At 41.7% G+C, this 18,767-nt stretch overlaps 1 protein-coding gene across 4 annotated transcripts in view; it reads right to left on the reverse strand.

The window, feature by feature from the left end:
• The window catches only part of CFDP1 (craniofacial development protein 1), a 120,835-nt gene that overhangs the window by 84,441 nt on the left and 17,627 nt on the right, over window positions 1-18,767 (reverse strand). For all 4 annotated transcript variants that reach the window (XM_045443568.1, XM_045443570.1, XM_045443569.1 and 1 more), the window contains one exon: window positions 13,153-13,272. In XM_045443568.1, coding sequence (XP_045299524.1) covers window positions 13,153-13,272 — 120 coding nt within the window. The remainder of the gene's footprint in view (window positions 1-13,152; window positions 13,273-18,767) is intronic.

Genomic DNA, 18,767 nt, shown 5'->3' on the forward strand with positions numbered 1-18,767 from the left:
GGAGGGAGGGAAAGAAAAGAAATGATTATCTACAGACATTCTGAATGCAGAATTAAAAGCACTGAATGGATTGGGCAGGTGGGGAGGCAAGGAAAAGAAAGGGAAATAACGGAAGATGCCCTGAGTGATGGAGGAAACCACGGCGGTACATTCTTTCCTCCAGAGACAGACAGGCATTTGGCTCAGCAGATGACCACGATGGATTGGAAAGAAGCCTTCGATTCCAGTCCAGGCTCTCTCTCGTGGACAAGCTACTTAACTTCACAGGCTCCATTTCTTCAGCTCTGTAAAATGGGAGCACTCAGAGGAAATGAGTTGAATGCTGGACCAATGTCATGTCAAGGAAATTCAGAATAAACTTCTAGCAAGCAGTAAGAAATATGGGTCTGGAGCGCAGAAGAAAGGCCATACTGGAAGGTCAGAGCAGAGAATCACCAACATAAAAGAGATGGTTAAAGCTTTAGAGTAGATGAATGATATTATTACATGAATAAAAAGAAGACACCTGGGAATCTTGACAAACCCTTAAACAAATAAAGCAAAGGTGGCAGTAAGAAGCGCAGAGGCATACCAGTCTTATCAGGGAGTGTCCTGAGACAGAGTACCATAGGGAGAAAGGAGTGGTGTTTGATTTTCCATTGCCAACCAATTTCGTCAGCAACTGATAAAATGTAAGGAAAATAAAAGCCTTTATCACAAACTCTCCATACTACACCTAAAAAACACTAATCCTTTGTTTTCATTATGGTATTAACCAAAGCTCTACTCTTCTGAAGCTTAAAAAAAAATAGAACTCCAATTTCATAAAGGCAGATTCTTTATAATCTAACCCTTCATGCAGCTGGAATTCTGCCTGGCTCCTTCTTACACGATGCTGTCGTGTAACACACAGCTGATCTGAGTTAGCCCAATAGGAAAGCTGGCTTCACCACATCAAGACTGAGAAATTGAGGTCCAGACTGGTCCAACAAAAGTGAAATTGGAATGGCTTTTTGAAACGGTATAAAAACTTGGATTCAGTTCACCCACAGTGCAACACAGAAACATAATTGGAAAGCAGACATGATGCTTGTGGTTATTGCACTGAAGGAAACTTTTCCCATCTTTTTTTGAAGCTCGCTACAGTAGACGAAAGGCCAAGATCAAGAGTGTTTTGCACATGGTATTCCTTGAATCTGATTCTCACTTCTGGTCCAAATAAGTCACTATCTAACTGTAGAGAAAACTCTCCTCCTTTGGCATCTCCCTCTCACAGCTCACCATCTCACAAGCAACTGGGCTAAAAGATTCCAATTTAAAGCAGAAGCAAAGGCAACACATGAGTTTTTCCTGCTCATTCACAAATTAGCAGCTACTGAAATTGTACATTTCAAATTCAAGGAGAGGCTAATAATCAAAAGGCTGTGACTTTTTATGGTCATATGCATCTAAAATTACTAGACCTAAAGATGAATGCTGGTTTGGAATCTTCCATTTTCGCAATGATACAGAAATATTAACCTAGTTCAGAAGTCTTAAGTTATTTCAGCTTAAATTTATCATAGGTTCCCTTGGGTAAAGGTTTTGGCAAGAATCCAAGGCTAAGCAAATGAATACAGTAAGTGCTGGACTTCAGATCAGATTGATTTTCAATCCCTGACCAAAATAATTAGAACACAGCTGCTTGGCCTCTCCCATAAGAAAAATTCCCTGATCCAAATTAAAATATTTACCTAATATAAAACTTTCTATGTAATCATAACCTTCCATGAAAAGGCAGCAAGATGCCTGTATCAGAACCTGATCAGAAAATAAGAATCACCGATTGCTATGCTTAGGATAAGTAACATTCTTCACTGTCTTTAAAACATTTGGGAATAGTAACTTCCAACATTAAGGACCTAAGAAAGAAACAGCACAGAGCATTTTAATTGATCTATAATAAAGATAATTATATATATCTATATTACAGATCTATGTATATCTTATGTATATATTATACATATCTATAATATAGATCAGTTCCTAAGCTGGCTCACAATTTCTCTCAGTGTTTATAAAATTCAGATTTTTACCTGAACTCCTAGATGAGAATTAACTAACTTTGATGATTTGATACAGTATGGAGACTACCTACAGGTGATACTCAAATCTTAATTTATTCTTTCTGTAACATTTGGCAAATACACAGAAATATAGCAGTAGCTTAATTCCTTTTTTTAAAGTTTATTCATTTATTTATTTTGAGTGAGAGAGAGAGAGAGAGAGAGAGAGGAGAGAATGAGTGAGGGAGGGGCGGGGGGGGGGGGTGGTGGAGAGGATCCCAAGCATAACTCAGGACTTGAACTCACAAACTGTGAGATCATGACCTGAGACAAAACCAAGAGTTGGACACTTAATCAAATGAGCCAGCCAGGCATCCTAGGATTACTTTAATTCTTGAAAAGTCTCTTTTTGGTAAAGGCTTTTAGAGGGGAAACACAAATCAAACTAGCACATTACGAAAATCTAGTTAATGTCATGACTGTGCAGAAGACCTTGATGAATACCAGTAATGGTGTGTAGAAATGGGCCCTCTCACGTAACACTGGAGAGACTTCAAATTGGTACTATTTGGCCACATCTATTAGGATTTAAGTTGCATATACGTGATGACCCAGCAATCCCATTTCTAAGAATCTGTCCCCCAGAAATAACAGCATGAGAACATAAAAATATGCAAGGATCACTACAGAATTATTCGTAACTGTGAAAGTTGGAAAACTAAATGCTCATCAATAAGGGAATGGTTACTCAAGTTATAGAATATTTACATAATGTAATACAATGCAGGCACAAAAAAAAATATACATGTTCATACTGAACCTGAAACGATGCCCAAAACAGACAGTTAAGTAAAAATACAAGTTGCAGACTAACACAGAGTCCATTTTTGTTTTCATGTATATACAATGACAATGCATTAGCACAGTGGAAGGATCCGTGTAAAAGTGATAATCAGCAACTGTACTGAACAACCTTGAACAACACGCATTTGAACCACACAGGTTCATTTATACGCAGTGTTTTTACAGTAAAGTACTATAAATGCATTTTTTCCCTTATGATTTTCTTAACACTTTCTTTTCTCTAGTTTATTTTATGGTAAGATATAGTATATAATTCACGTAGCATATAAAATATGTGTTAATCGACTATGTTATCAGTAAGGCTTCTGGTCAACAACAGGCTATTAGTGGTTAAGTTTTTGGGGAGTCAAAAGTTATACACAGATTTTTGACTGCTTAGAGAGATCAGCAACCCTAAATGCCACGTTGTTCAAAGGTAAACTGTATTAGCCTCTGGAGTTGGGAATGAAGGCAAGTGGCAAGGAAATTTCACTGTCTCCTTTCTGAAAAAAACTTAAGTGATGCAACTACGGGTCATTTTTACTTTCTTATTTGTAATTTAAAAAGCATACAACAATAAAAGCTTTTGTATCTCAAGAAAGAAAATGAAAGAAGAAAAACCAGTTTTCACTTTCTAAACACAACGGCAGAGCTGAAAACAAAACAAATATTAATTAAAGAAAATGCAGAAACTGTATAGTACCTAGAAATCTCACGCAAGAGACTAACCTAAGTAGGCCAAGAAAAACGTAAAGCACTCAATCTACGAAATCAAGGAAAGCTTCGTGTTCCTTGTATGCAGCCAAAGAAGAACCATTTCCGCGGGGAGGGGGGGGCGGGGGTTCTGCCCTCTAGCGTACACTGAGAGAAGCTAAAGCAAATGAAACTATCAGTGCAACACATCAGCGTTTTATTACTTAACCAAAATAGTTTCACTTCATTCCTAGAGCATCACAGTTTTCTCTTTGAACGAAGATGTCCACAACCTTGTTTCCAAATCAATTTCCAATGATCATACTTAATAAAACTCTGTGAACATAATAACTTCAGCTGTCTGTTCTTCCCGACACTCCCAGCAAAGCACCCAAAGCATTTTCCTGATAAAGGGTATAGGATATAGCAAAATAACGTTTTAAAAGTTTCTAACACGTATAGACATCTGACTTTTAAAAGATTACTGAAGCTTGTTGAAACTGTGACTCGACACTAAGAGCAAAAGGAAGAAGACCACTCTAATAAAGTTCAAATCCCTAAGGATTTTCTAAGAACACTAGAATTTGTTCCACCCCGGGGCAACCTTGAAAACCGGTAGGGGCACCTCTTAGGTTCATAGTATTTGCTGTAGGTATTCTGTTCAAACTGACACAGGTTACCCCATCCCGGTAACCACAAATGAAAAATGTTCTTGCTTTGAAAGCTTTTCTATGTCTGAGATTGCTTTAGATGCTCACATTGGCCGGCACTTCACTGTTTGACCCAAATGGTCAAATATTCTATTCTACCCTTCTCCCCAACCAAAAAACAAAAAACAAAAACCGAAACCAAAAAACTACTACTAGTCTCTCCATTCATAATTACTCCAGTTCTGAGAATAGCCTGGAATAATCTCTTCAAATCAAGAATGTGAATGACATAATCCTTAATAAATTCAAAATATTCCAACTACTTATGGGAAAATCTTTCAATAATTAATTTCACGTCAATGTCAACTCATTTACTCTATACCTGCAACACCTAGGGAGGTATATTGAAAAAGCAAGTTAAGAGTAAGTTAAAACTGAATGAAGTGGAGTATTTAGCATCCACTGAAGGACAAGAAGGTAAAAGTCCAGTGCAGAGTAGTCTTGCCCCAGTATAAAACACATCATTCTGGAGCTGACAAGGAAGTTAACAGCAGGACCACCAACACTGCCAGAATCAATCATTTCTACTGTCACACTAGGTCCCTGAAATATCATCTGAAAAGCTATTTCTAGCTAGCCCTACCCTGGAACAAATGACGGCCAGAAGAAATGCTCTGAACTGAGATACCCTACCCGGCTCTCCTGGCAACGCCCTCACATCAGCTGCCTACGATGGAGGACTGAGCCCTCAGTACGAACCAATGACAGAAGCGGCAATAACCATTACCCCAGCTGACTGATCGCATCTTGTCCACAGCTTCATTGTCTGCTGACAGATTATCAATGTACAAACATACCTGGAACTCGTTTTTAAAAACGTGCTGCCCCTGCAATCTCCTAAAATAGTAACGAGACTGAAATACAGTACAGGAAACCCAGATTAGCCATGGTTAATGGGGAAAAGGCCTACAGGGGAAAAGGGAGGAAAGAGTCATCCAATTTCCCCCCAAAAATTACAAAATTCAAAATAGCTTTCAAAGAGTCCCTCATCAGTTATAAAGCTGAAGAGATACTTCTTACCCCCCAAAAAGTCCAACCAGGTGTGTAAGAAAGAATGGTTGCATAACACAGTGGCTGAGAGCTCAGGCTCGGGTCTCAAATGGATCTGGACTGGGATCCTGGCTCTGCCATCCATTATCTACGAGATCTCCACAAGTTAACGGCACCTTCCTGGGCCTCAGTTCCCTGGTCTATGAAATGGGCACACAGTTAGCACCCACCTCTTAAAGTATTTGTGTAGATTAAATAATACATATAAAACACTTACCACTGTGCCTTAAATTTGGTAATTTGTCAATAGGAGCTATTTATCCTTTTAAAAAAAGGTAAAGAACATTTAACATGCAGCATGAAAAGATAATACGTCTGATATTTAATCTAAAGAACTGGTCCCCAAAGGAAACTGACCTGGTCATTAAAGGGAAACGTGTCATCCCCATTCCTGACTACGGGAACCCAGCAGGTGACATAAATAATGAAGCAGCTGAGTCGAGACCAGGAAAGGGCAAACCCCATCTATTCTGCTCTGGCTGACTGCTGCTGTAAGAAAAGAGGGAGGGCAATGGCACGACTTCTCGTTTCTCAAGAAAAGCCAGGAACCCAGATTTTTATGTCAACTCTCCTGATTTTTAAATAATGGCCAAATAAAAACATCTACGGACAGGCTTGGTCCACGAACTGCCAGTTTGTGAATGCCTGCCCTGGAATGGAGTCTCAAACTAGAAACTGAAGAAAAGCCCAGTAGTTATATAACCAAGGGACTTCAGCTCCCTAAAACAGCGTGTCTCAAAGGGCACACTGTTGGCATTTTGGAAAAGAAAATTCTTCTCTGTACAAACTGTCCTAAGCACTGCAGATATTTAGTATTCCTGAACCCCACCCACTAAGTACCAGTGGTCTCCTCAAGTCTTGTGACAACCAAAATATCTCACCACACATTTCTGAACACCTCCTACTAGCAGCACCACAACCACTAAGAATAACAAAGTTAAATTCAAAAGTTAGTGGGAAGGTCAAGAACATCTATTTACAAACAGCAATAAAATAAGAACAGGGCCAGCCCTGAGTCTAAACTAAACTAAACTACAAATCCCAAATTATCATCAAACAGGAAATCTCACTAAGTAGAAAGCTTGGAGTTGGCTGTGGGAACAAATCAAAAGGCTTAAATCCCTCTCCCTACTTCTAGAATTAAGACAGAAGGAAACTGCCTCATTTTTTTTCTAGTCATCGCTTTAGTAGTATTACTGAACTTCACAGTTTTCCACTGATCTTGTTTCTAACAGCCGGAGCTTACGTACAGAACAGTTCATGCTTCAAAGAAATTACCGTGGAAGAAATCTGGGCACCCACGGCACCCACCCTTCGGTAACATTCCTGGATTTTTCTCTCATTGCTCGTTCTCCTATTCAAGAGCATGTCCAACCAACATGACCAAGCAATTCCACACCCAGATATATACCCAAGTGAAATAAAACCACATGTCCACACAAAAACCTGCACATGTTCACAGACACATTATTTTTAATAGCCAAAAAGTGGAAACAATTCTACGTCTATCAACTAATGAATGGATAAACAAAATGTGGTATATTCATACCATGGAGTACTATTCGACCATAAAAAGGAACACAGCACAGAAACATGAATGAAACTTGAAAACATTACACTAAGTCAAAGAAGCCAGACACAAAAGGGCAAATACTGTATGGCTCCAACTGTATAAAATATCCAAATAGGCAACCTAGACACACATAGATGGAGTGGTAGCTGCTGAGGTGTGTGGGAGAGAAATGGGAAGGGAGAGGGACTGCTTTTCTTTCCTGGGGTGATGGAAATTATCATGGCTGCATAGCCTCGTGAGGGCACAACTCTGTGACCATGCTAAAAACCAGTGACATGTAGAGTTTAAACAGATGAGTAAATAAAAACAGCTTATAAAAGCGGTTTTTAAAAAGAAAAAGGGGTACCTGGGTGGCTCAGTCGGTTGAGTGTTCGACTTCAGCTCAGGTCATCATCTCAAGCCTTGTGACTTCAAGGCCCCATCAGGCTCTGTGCGGACAGCCCAGAGCCTGGAGCCTGCTTCGGAATCTGTGTCTCCCTCTCTCTCTGCCCCTCCCCTGCTCATGCTCTGTGTTTCTCTCTCACTCTCTCTCTCTCAAATGTAAATAAACATTTAAGAATAAAAATAAATAAATAAATAAATAAGGCACATCCAATTTTAAATCATTAAATTGACTAATACTGTTTGTTCTCCTAAAGACTAAACAATATCACAAACCATGTCTGCTGGAATACCCACTTTGTTCTAAGTATCTTAATTATTATTATAATAATTACAAATAAGCCCTTACTCATAATATTTACTCTTTCGAAACAAGCTGATTTTCCTCTTCTTGGAATGGCCATTCTCTAGGCATTATTAGTAACCTCACTGTGTACCTCTGTCCACCAGGAACATGGGCACGTGCCCCATGATCAGACATTTCACAAGGGCATCAAATCAGGAGGTAAAGTCAGATTTGTGAGGTAGCTGGTCGTTTTTATTGTTGTTGATATAAACACCTATGCAGTGAATAACTTGGAGGTCCTTTCTTCTCTGTTAGTGAAAACAAGTGAAATCAGATCTAGCTTTGAAATGCTCAACATGAAAGCAATTCCTTTAAAAGTAAAAGGGCTTAAACACAGATGAACATAAGTCAGAGGTCTGACTGATCACTACAAGAGATTCGGATAAAAATTAAAAACATTTCCACCTAATATTGTGGTTATGCCTACTTTTGGTTACTTTAAGTGAAATGTTCAATGCTCTCTACCAGAATACCATGTATTAAAAAATGTAAAAACTTAAAAGTCAACAAGGTCATGTTAATGTTAGCTCCTGTCCAAGAGGCTGGGAGAAGACGAGATCACCTGCTCAGGCAGGAAGAACGATGCATGGATTAAAGGCTCCTGGGGACCAACTGGTCAAACACACTGAACACGGACAAACCACAGGAACAGTCAGGAACAACTGTCTTCCCAGGTTTTTAGTCTGGGTCTTCTACCTTCAGCAAGACACTATGAGCAATTCTGACTCTTCTATCTCGGGGCAATCGTTGCTAAACTGGCACAATCCACGATGTCGAGGGAGACTTCCAATAGTAAGGTCTTTTTTTGTTTGTTTGTTTGTTTTCTCAATAGTCTCAATAGAACAAGAAGACAAAACTATATGGGAAAACAATGTTTTTCACTCTTATGTTTTATTGCTTCAGGCCATTCCCAATCTATAAGGAGGCAACTAAATAGTAAGCCCTTAATAAAATAAGGTGATACCTTGCAGCTAGGATTATAAACCTGTACAAGTCTGAGAGCCCGCTAGCAACCTACTGCTGGAAGAGGTGAGTAATAAATGTTAGGGTTGAAAGCAAGTAGTAAATGTGGGGTGAAGGCTGACCCAGCCAAATACCCATGAAAGCTGGATTCAAAGGGTCATCGGTGCTGGAATGAGGGCTAGGGCAGGAGACTGGGGGGGCTGGTAGGAGGAGCGGAGGGCAAGAAATGGATCAAGAGGTTAGAACAATAGAACTGTGGAAATTCAGACACGCTAAGCAGAGTACTGGGCTTTCTACAACCAACTGTAGAGAACGCTTCTTATCATCTCTGATTCCTGCCTCTAATTAAAATTGGGTGTTTGGTTTACTTCATTCCCAAAGCACAAACTTTGGCTTTTTATAGCCCAAGCAGTGTGCTATTTTAAACATGTAGAGGAAATGCATTTTCAGTTACAAACATTTGCTCCTGTGAATCTGTTCTTACTTGCTAGCAAAGGATGTGAGACAGGATGTTTTACCCTCCTGCTCTGGTTTTCCTGTATTGCTTAAATCTGTTTAGAGAGAAGAAAAATAAACAAATAAAGTGTTTTTGTTGGACAAATCTATAAACTGAAGCAACTCCAAAAATGAAAATGAAAAACATCTGCAGAAAGTATTACAATAATTTTCTTTTAATCAACTGGATTATCCCTACAGATTCTTCTCCTGAAAAGACTTCCCATGCCAGGCACGCACGGCCGGCAGCAGATACTAATACCTGCACTGATAAAATGTGCCCACGTAGACCCTCCAGATCAGATGAATTCCTCTTGACCATCTTTTCCCAAGTACAATTACAACTGGAGAAGCTTTCTGAGATACATTTCAGGAAGATGATCATGCCAACCTTGAAGGCCATCTCCTGGATTTATTTAGAAATTCAAGGTGTACTACATCAGAATTAAATGTGTCCTCATTTTCACGTACAACTCTAAACACGTTGTTTACCCAGGCAGACGCATTCTTGTAATCTGTTACATTCCATTACAGCACTCAAAGAAACAGATTTTAATTAAATTTTACCTGACTCTTTCAAAGGGAGTCAGCAGTCTGTTCATCTAATGAAAAGCGTTTTACCTGTAGGCCCTTCCACATTCTGTCTGTACTTCTGTTCTCTGCCCCAGATGCTGTCTGTCATTTACGGACAGCCAGAGAGAGACCCTCTTCTTCTTCAAACCTAGTCAGGCTCCTTTGAGCCCTCTCCTCAACGAGGCCTCAATCTCGGCTCCAATCTTTGTTGGGCTTGTATCTGAGCAATTTAGCCCAATTTCAGCAAGAATCCTGCTAAGCCAGCTTTAAGAGAATTCCCCACTCTTGGTATCTGATGAAGCTCTTCATTCCCCAGCCTTGATGTGTAAGCACTCGGCCTGCCTTCAGCAAGAATCCCGTTAGGTCGGCTTAGCAAGAATCTCCCTATCCCTGGTGTCTCTTAGTAATTCCATCCTTTGACACCCTCTCCACTGCCCTCATCCTGGCTCCCTGGCCATAAATTCCCAACTGTCTTTGCTGTACTGACAGCTGAGCCCAATCTCTCTACGTTATTGTGATAGTCTTGACACTTGCTGCAATAATCCCGAGTGAGTTTTCCTAACCATTTTAACAACTATCAGAATGGAATGCCCTGGTAAGAGATGGAAGAGAAGGAGGAGTGAGAGATCTGGGTATTTATGTCCCTGGCTTCCCCCTGGAGAATCCACTGCTCAAGTGAAGGTCTCAGCTCCCATCACGAGGCCCTCCCTGCCTCCAGTATCAAAACTGTTCCCCCTTTTGCCCCCTTTAGGTCTAGAGGAGGTAATGGAGCCTCATTCTTACTAGCCCCAGGCTCACCATACTATTCCATCCCTGTGGTTTTTCATCACTTCGTGAGTTATTAAACTCTCCTCAATAAACTCTCCTCAAAGCATCCTACTTTGACAATGCCATCTGTTTCCTGCTGGGTCTCCCTGATACAGATACCATCTCAGCAATTTATCCTTGAGAGCTATTAGCTCTTTCTAAGAAAGGAAGGCATGGATATAGAATGCTGTGAGATTTCCATGAGTGACTTAGTGACTTAAACAAGATGACCCTGTTAAGCTCCTACTTTCTCCCTCCTCTAGTTATCTTCGTAATTATAGTAACAGAGTGTTTTCTGAAACACACACAGTTTCCAAGGAGAATCTCTAAGCATCAATAGGGGATTATTTAAAGAAATACCAAGCGATTAGAAGTAAAAATTGTGCTAGGTGAAATGAACTACGCTAGGACGCTAAGGTACAAGAAACTCTGCATTTCTACCTGGTACTTGATCCACAGGTAACTTTTACAGTAACACTTAATAAATGCAAGAGACACCGTTTACTAATACCAGACATAAGCCTGGTAACCCAAGTAAAACCTGCAGAAGACTATGTAACTTGGGAGTATCTGTCAATTCAGATGATAGATTCTGAAATCAGTTCAGTGGCCCATGACATTTTAAGTGACACTTATTATACACAATCATGTAAAACAGAAAATCAGAATTCACCATACGTCGTACAGGTAAATATTTCACCAAACTTTATTTCACTTTCTTACACACCTATATTTATGAGCACAGTATAGAGTACTGTAAAATGTATTCCTTACTGTGAGTGGCAGTCAATAAAGTCTGAAAGCTACTGGTCTGAAGAGAATCCCTTTCAAACAACTTAACAATTATAAGGCTAAAAACATGCTGTTTCAGCCTAGAGCCTCACATTTTTTGAAATCTCAACCCGTACTAAAAATATCATTTGTCACTCAGCATAGCTGCATCAATAACCAAAATAAAAATTTTATGAAACAATACTTACCATATAATACAGTATGATATTTTTTTATCCCATTTTCTTTCTTTCTTTTTTTTTTTTAAGTAGGCTCCTTGCTGGGTGTGGAGCCCAATGCGGGGCTTGAACTCATGACCCTGAGAGATCAAAACCTAAGCTGAGATCAAGAGTCAATTGCTTAAATGACTAAGCCACCCAGGAGCCCCAGTTTCTTTTGAACAATGATTGCAAACCATAGCTTGAAAGCTACTGGCCTAAAATATTAACAGGGCCAGTGTGGAGAACTCTGCTCACAGCACTCTGTTCACGTCGTTTCCGCCGTGGTAGCAAGCTCTCAAATCCCTTTCCTTCTCAAGTTTCGGTGTAACTGCTACATGACTTCTGGTACCCACTCACTCCAGTGGGAGAGAAACACATGGAATAAGGAGCAGATAAAGAGGCCGGGGCAGATGCGGAACACGGCCTGGCCACGTCCTCGTGCTCACCATCACGGCACACCTGGAGAGCAGGATCTTCCTCAAGCACCTGAGCTCACAGCCTGAGCGCGGCGGGCATGCAGAAGCAGCCCTGAGCCAGTGACACGTGGAAGCCAGAGGGTAACTATTCCAGTCTCCTCGCCCTCTTTGAGCTGTTCACCACCATCCTGAGATGCCTAGCAAAACCAAGTGAGTACCAGCCACTACCGGCAGTAACCTGCTAGAACATACATCCCGGCCAGGCTGCATTCTCAGCCTTTCCCACCTCCTTCCAGAAGCCCTGGAGTCACCTCTCACATCAATGACTCGTACTCAAACCTTTCTCTTGGGGTCTGCTTCTGGGTAAACGCAACCTAGATGAGCACACACCCGGTTACACAGCACTGTCTGGGGCCAGGGCTGCAAAGATGAGAAAGGACCGCCCTAGAAAAGCCCATAGTCTGATAAGAAAACCAACAATTTTTGTTTTTTAATGTAAAAACCCAGACAAAACTTTACCGTTCGTAGCGACGAGATAGGTAGGTATGTTTAGGGAGGGAAGGAAGAAGTGACAGACTGTGACCGAAGGGTCGGAGAAGCCCCTGGAAGTGACCTGTTCCACCTCAAACCCTCCAGGACACAGGCCTTCCCACAGAAGTCAGCGGCTGGCCGATGGGCACTGGCCCCGGGCCGGGATCCGCATTCCCATGCCTGTATGCTAGCGCCCTGCCTTCTCATATTGGCCGTGATGCTTTACATCTTACGTACATGGTAAGAGGAAGGGAATTTTTATTTCCTCCAAAGGAAAACATTCAACTCTTCAGCTAAAAATAACTCAAGTAATATGGAAAATATGAAGAAAGAAAAATTATTAAGTTCCTGACAACGCGTTAACAGAATTATTTGTAAATCAGCTTTGACCTTCCTATGTTCCTTTGAGGTCCTTGGGGGATGGGACCGAGTACTCTATCCCAATTTCCACTAGAAGTTCTAATAAACTGCTGATATTTTCATACAAAAATGATTTTTAAAAGTAAAGTCTACTACATGTTCAGCTCTGTGGTCAACACTGGAAATCAGCACTTTTTTCAGGCTGGAATCAAACGAGAAACCTAAGGCTAATTTTCCTTTGCATCTTCCATTTTGGCGACTATTTCAGGAAAGGCAAAGCGGCGGCAGAATTCCTGCTGTGGGGAAGCGAGTCCCACGAGCTAAAGGGGGTCCGTGTCCTGAAAGCCGCTTCGCCAGCCGCCAGGCGCACCTGAGCCCGAGAGCAGGACACTCACCCAGAACCCGCAGGGAGTGGCGGCACAGCTGCGGGGCCAGCCGCCTGTGGCTTTTCTTTCTCGTTTTGCTTGAAGAAAGATTTGGCTTCTTTAGATGTTGCATCCACTTCCTTAGTCACCCTGCAAGGAAGCAGATGTCAAGTTTACAAGAAGAATAAAAAGAGAGAAACAAAATCTAAGGGGAATAAATGACACTAAGAAAGGAAAACACCCACTGAGCTTACGATGAGTTCTGGCTACTGAGTGAGGTTTCTGATTCAAGTCCACTACAACAGTTCTAAAGAAAGGCATTTTTCCCTTACTAAGTGAACAACAACGAATGTATCTCATGTCCCTAAAATCCCCTCCATTACTTCTGCCAGAAGGCCACACGCTCCCGCAGTCACTGCTGACTCACAGCCCGTGGCTACCGACGTGATGGCTGAGAAGGATCTGCCACTCACCTCACGTGGAGATGAGGACTCATATTTAAAGGTCTAGTAAAAGTTGGAATAGGGAGATGGAATATTTGCGAGGAAAACACTACATTATTTCAAGAAGAGCAACAGTATAAACAATTGGAAATACTCCGCAGAATGCTCCTATTTTACAGCTAAAATAACTGAAAGATGAAACAAAATACCTTAAAACTGGCTAGATCAACACCCATTTGGGAGTGGAAAAAAGCTGCAGGATTGAGAATCCTGTCCAATTTCAAACCTGGAAAAATGGACCTCAACAAAACTGAGCCAAGGTTATCTACACTGTCTGAAATCTCCGCTAAAGAGAGAAGTGTCTAATGCCTGCTCAGTCTTGCCAAGTCAATAAAAACATCTGAGGAATTTTGTTTAAATTCCAATCTATCTGTAGGAGGGCCCAAGATTAAGGTCATCGTACTCTAAATGTTCAACCAGGTCCTCCAGTAAACTGGCCAAGAATAATGGCAGGTGAATCCAATAAATTCCATCTTTGCAGGAATGTAAGCCTGTCTCTTCTCTCCTTCCATCCAGGCTTCTTGGGAGCAGAAGCAAGTTTTCTTATTGAGAGCCATCTCATTCCTGCATTCAGCGCTGTGTCACCCACTTAAGCGGCACAGAGTAAGAGTTGGAGAGTTTTGTATTGAGAATCTTCACCGGGAAAGACTGGCAAGTTAATCTTGAGGGGTGACTTAAAGCAACACTACCTTCTGTTACTCTCCTGCCCATTCTTGCGATGGCTCAGCATTACTCAGAGGATCAAATATAAATTGCCAAACCTCCCATTCAAGACCTTCCAAAATCTGGTCCTACCTTACTCTTTATCAGGCTTAATGGGTGTGTGTGTCTCTCTACTCTCCCAATGAACTTCTCAGTAATGAGAGTCAAGAGTCAAAAACAGGACGGAGAATTTATACCACAGATTAGATCATCATTCAGCAAATATACACTCCTTTCCTGTTAAGCAAGAAGAAACTTGTCTAACCCCCTGATGTTGAGCTTGGGCACACGCTTCAATGGTCAATGAGATGTCTGACAGGAAAAGGTTTAACGTGTCTGTGCTCTTTCACTTGCCCCTTGAGTTCCCCACGTTTGGCCCCATAAGAAGAATACGCCTCAAGCTGGTCCAAGATGGCTGAAAGACACACACTGCAGATCTGAATCCAACAAGCAGCTTAGAGCCAAATCCAGATCAGCTGAACCCCAGATACTCAGAAACACACAGGCAACAAACAAACGCTTGTTGTATACCAGAGTTTTGGGGATGGTTTGTCACACGGCGTTTCTGTTGCAATGGCTGACACATTTACATTTCATGAGCAAGAAACAGGAAATCTAAGGAGTTAAGTCACTTTTCCAAGACTGTCCAGAGATTAAGCAGCAATGCTAGAGAAAACTCCATACTAGACTCTGTTTCTCAAATTTGGTTGCCACAACCCATTCTACACGCTCTTCCAAAACCCGACATCACCTCAATGAGAAGGGAGGTATAGGGCACCCCCTCCTTTTAATCAGGTGGGCCTTTGTGCTGCCAATTTACAGAGTTCGGTGGAGGTGGCACTACATGACTCCTGAGGCTAGCTGAGAAGATGGCACAGCTCTTACCTGGCGCTCTCTCTTGAGAATGCAACCTCTAAACCTCAAGTTACCATGCAAGATGCCTGGTTCCTCTGGTCCACCACGCTACGCAGAACATACAGGAAGACCACACAGAAAGGGATTCCTGAAGAGCCTGCTCCGGTCCAGGCCTAAGACATGAGAACAAGGAAACTTTCGAGGTGGCTTCATATCCAGCCACTAACTACAACTGCTTGACACCCTGCGCAAGAGCTGCCTGAGCCCAGCTATCCTCCAGAACTATGAGAAATTACAATAAAACAATTGTTTTATGGCACTAAACTCTGAAGTAATTCCTTACACTGCTATACAGGCAACCAAAACAAACCCACACCCAAACCTAAACCTTAATGCAGAGTCCCAGGGTACTGGACTAAAAAGAGTTGCTTTGCATCTCCTTGCCCTGGGTAGACTCTGGGGGCAGACCTGAGATGGCTCATTAAGAACAAGTGGATACTCAGCACGCCTGGGTGGCTCAGTCGGTAAAGCGTCTGACTTCCACTCAGGTCATGATCTCACGGCTCGTGGGTTCGAGCCCCATAGTGGGCTCTGTGCTGACAGCTCAGAGCCTGGAGCCTGCTTCGGATTCTGTCTCCCTCTCTCTCTGCCCTCTCCCCACTCATCTTCTCTCCCTCTTTCAAAAATAAACAAACATTAAAAAAAATTTTTTTTTAAGGAACAAGCAGATACTTGCACTTAGAAATGATGGTCTGAACACACACTTGATTCTCCACTCCCTACTACACAGTGGTAAATAAATTTACAAAGGGCAAAATTACACAAGGATACGATGAAAAGATGCAACAGAAAAAAGATGCCACTCAAATTTTCTAAAGGTAGAAAGTAAAGAAACAAGTAGAAATTGGCTTTGGTTTTTGTTTTCTCTGACCTAAACCTATAGCCATACGGAACGGCGAACAAGCAAGCCGATTTGTACTACGCTATTCCGGAATGGCTCAGTAAATTGAAATACCAGGAACCTTTGAAGGGAGAAGGAGAGGAGCAGGGCTAACATGAGTTGCAAGTCTGTATCAGGAGCAACTAGATCCCAGACCCCCTTCTTGAACCTCATACCATATGCTGTCCCCCATCCAACCTGGCAAAACCCCATTACTCGTTGGAGAAATGAAAACCACAGAATTTCCAAACTCATTGGGCAGGGCTGAAGTCTCATTGTGAAAACAGGGTAATTAAATGAAAATCTATTTATTCACTCTTCCCTTACCACAGCAACCTCGAAAGCTCCACACGGCTGAGTTAGTTACAGGATGGAGGGCTGCCCACGTGGACTGGACTTGGCACGAGTAAGAAATATGTATATAGAGCTGACCCTCGAACAACATGGGGTTAGGAGCACCGACCCCCCACACACCTGAAAATATGCGTATAAGCTCTTACTTCCCCAAACTTAACTACAGCCTACTGTTGGTAGGAGGCCTTACTGATAACATAAACGATTTCACACATTTTGTGTATGTATTACACCATTTTCTTATAATAAAGTAAGCTAAAGAGAAAAAAATATTACAAAAATCACACAAGAAAAAATACACACTGAAGCGGACCCACACTTCAAACCTGTGCTGTTCAAAGGGTCAACTGTACTGTGTTAAGCTGCTGAGTTTCTGGGTTTGTTTCCACAGCATAGCCTAGCATAGCTTCATGATTATTATCAACTGAATAGGAATTTCAGAAAAAGAGAAAATACGTTAGAGGTTGTCAACAAAAAAAGAAACTTTACTACTGACTTCCCACAGCATAGCTGACATCGCAAATTTTAAGATCCACATCAAGGCACATCACTGTAAGATCTTAGAATGTGCACAATAACAGATGAAGATCAAGCGGTCCAAGCTATAAGGAAAGTAAAAGAAGCCTTTATGCAAAGCATGTTTTGTTTTGTTCACTTGTTTTACCACAACAACGACAAAGCTCTTGCCATGGCCGCCTAAAGCAATTTGGTCAACAGTTTCTGAAAAGCAACCTAGACCCTAGATCCAGGCGCTGTGTTAGATATGGAACGTATAAATAAAAATATATGCATAGTCTCTGCCCTTTAGGAGCTCACAGTCCATCAGGACAGCCAACCATGAAATAAATCATGACAACACAGGATATACAGTAAGTTCCACAAAGAAACCATGAAAAAAGCATAGCCTATGGGAGTATCTCTGTTAGTTTCTTAATGCCAAGGTCCTTTCCACAGTCACAAAGAAATGACATCTATAAACTGTTATGTTTCTCTCAGGGACTTTAGGAATCAACAAGAAAAAACATAAGCAGAATTTTACTCTTCATTGATAGTTATGTCTGGAAGAAATCCTTTTTTTTAAAAATTCTTTTTAATGTTTATTTTTCAGAGAGAGAGCACGAATGGGGGAAGGGCAGAGAGAGGGAGACACAAGATCTGAAGCAGGCTCCAGGCTCCTAGATGTCAGCACAGAGCCTGACGCGGGGCTTGAACTCATGAATGGCGAGATCATGACCTGAGCCGAAGTCAGATGCTTAGCTCACTGAGCCACCCAGGTGCCCCTGGAAGAAATCCATTTTTAATAATCAGTAAGAACTTCAGCTCTCAAAATATCTTCTTCAAGGAAGAGAACAGTTAGGGGTGCCTGGGTGGCTCAGTCAGTTAAGCATCCAATTCTGGGTCTCTGCTTAGGTCATGATCTCACAGAGGCCAAGCCCCTAATAGGCTCTACATTGACAGCCAGGGAGCCTGCTTGGGATTCTCTCTTTCTCTGCCCCTCCACAGCTCACGTACACAAACTGTCTTAAAACAAATAAAGAGGGGCACCTGGGTGGCTCAGTTAGTTAAGCGCCTGACTTCATCTCAGGTCATGATCTCATGGTTCGTGAGTTCAAGCCCCGTGTCGGGCTCTGTGCTAACAGCTCAGAGCCTGGAGCCTGCTTCAAATTCTGGGTCTCCCTCTCTCTCTCTCTCTCTCTCTCTCTCTCTCTCTCTGCCCCTCCCCCACTCATGCTGTCTCTGTGTCTCAAAAATAAACATTAAAAAAATTAAATAAACTTAAGAAAAAAAAAAAGGACAACAGTTAAATTATAGACCACTTCAAATATACAAGAGGGAACCCTGACAGGAAACACCCACTATTAGCAATAGTCAGTTCAAGCGTTATCAGCAGAAATGTCATTTTAACTTCATTTCACTTCCTCAGAACTTCCTAAAAAGTCTTTATTTAGGCAGAAACTTTCCATGACTGGCCTTTTCCAAAAGGTGAATCATTTGGGAAAGTCTGAGCTAACTGGCTCAGCTGGTTATGTGATACAGAAGAATAAAAACTACTATTTTCCTGGGGTGCCTGGGAGGCTGAGTCAGTTAAATGTCCGACTTCCACTCAGGTCATGATCTCGAGACTCGTTGAGTTCAAGCCCCACATCAAGCTCTGTGCTACAGCTCAGAGCCTGAAGCATGCTTCAGAATGAATCAATCAATCTCTCTCTCTCTCTCTCTCTCTCACTCTCACTCTCACTCTGTCACTCTGCCTCCCCCTCTGGTGCTTTGCCTCTCTCTCAAAAATAAAT

Source organism: Leopardus geoffroyi, chromosome E2, assembly GCF_018350155.1.
Source record: "Leopardus geoffroyi isolate Oge1 chromosome E2, O.geoffroyi_Oge1_pat1.0, whole genome shotgun sequence".
Lineage (NCBI taxonomy): Eukaryota > Metazoa > Chordata > Mammalia > Carnivora > Felidae > Leopardus > Leopardus geoffroyi.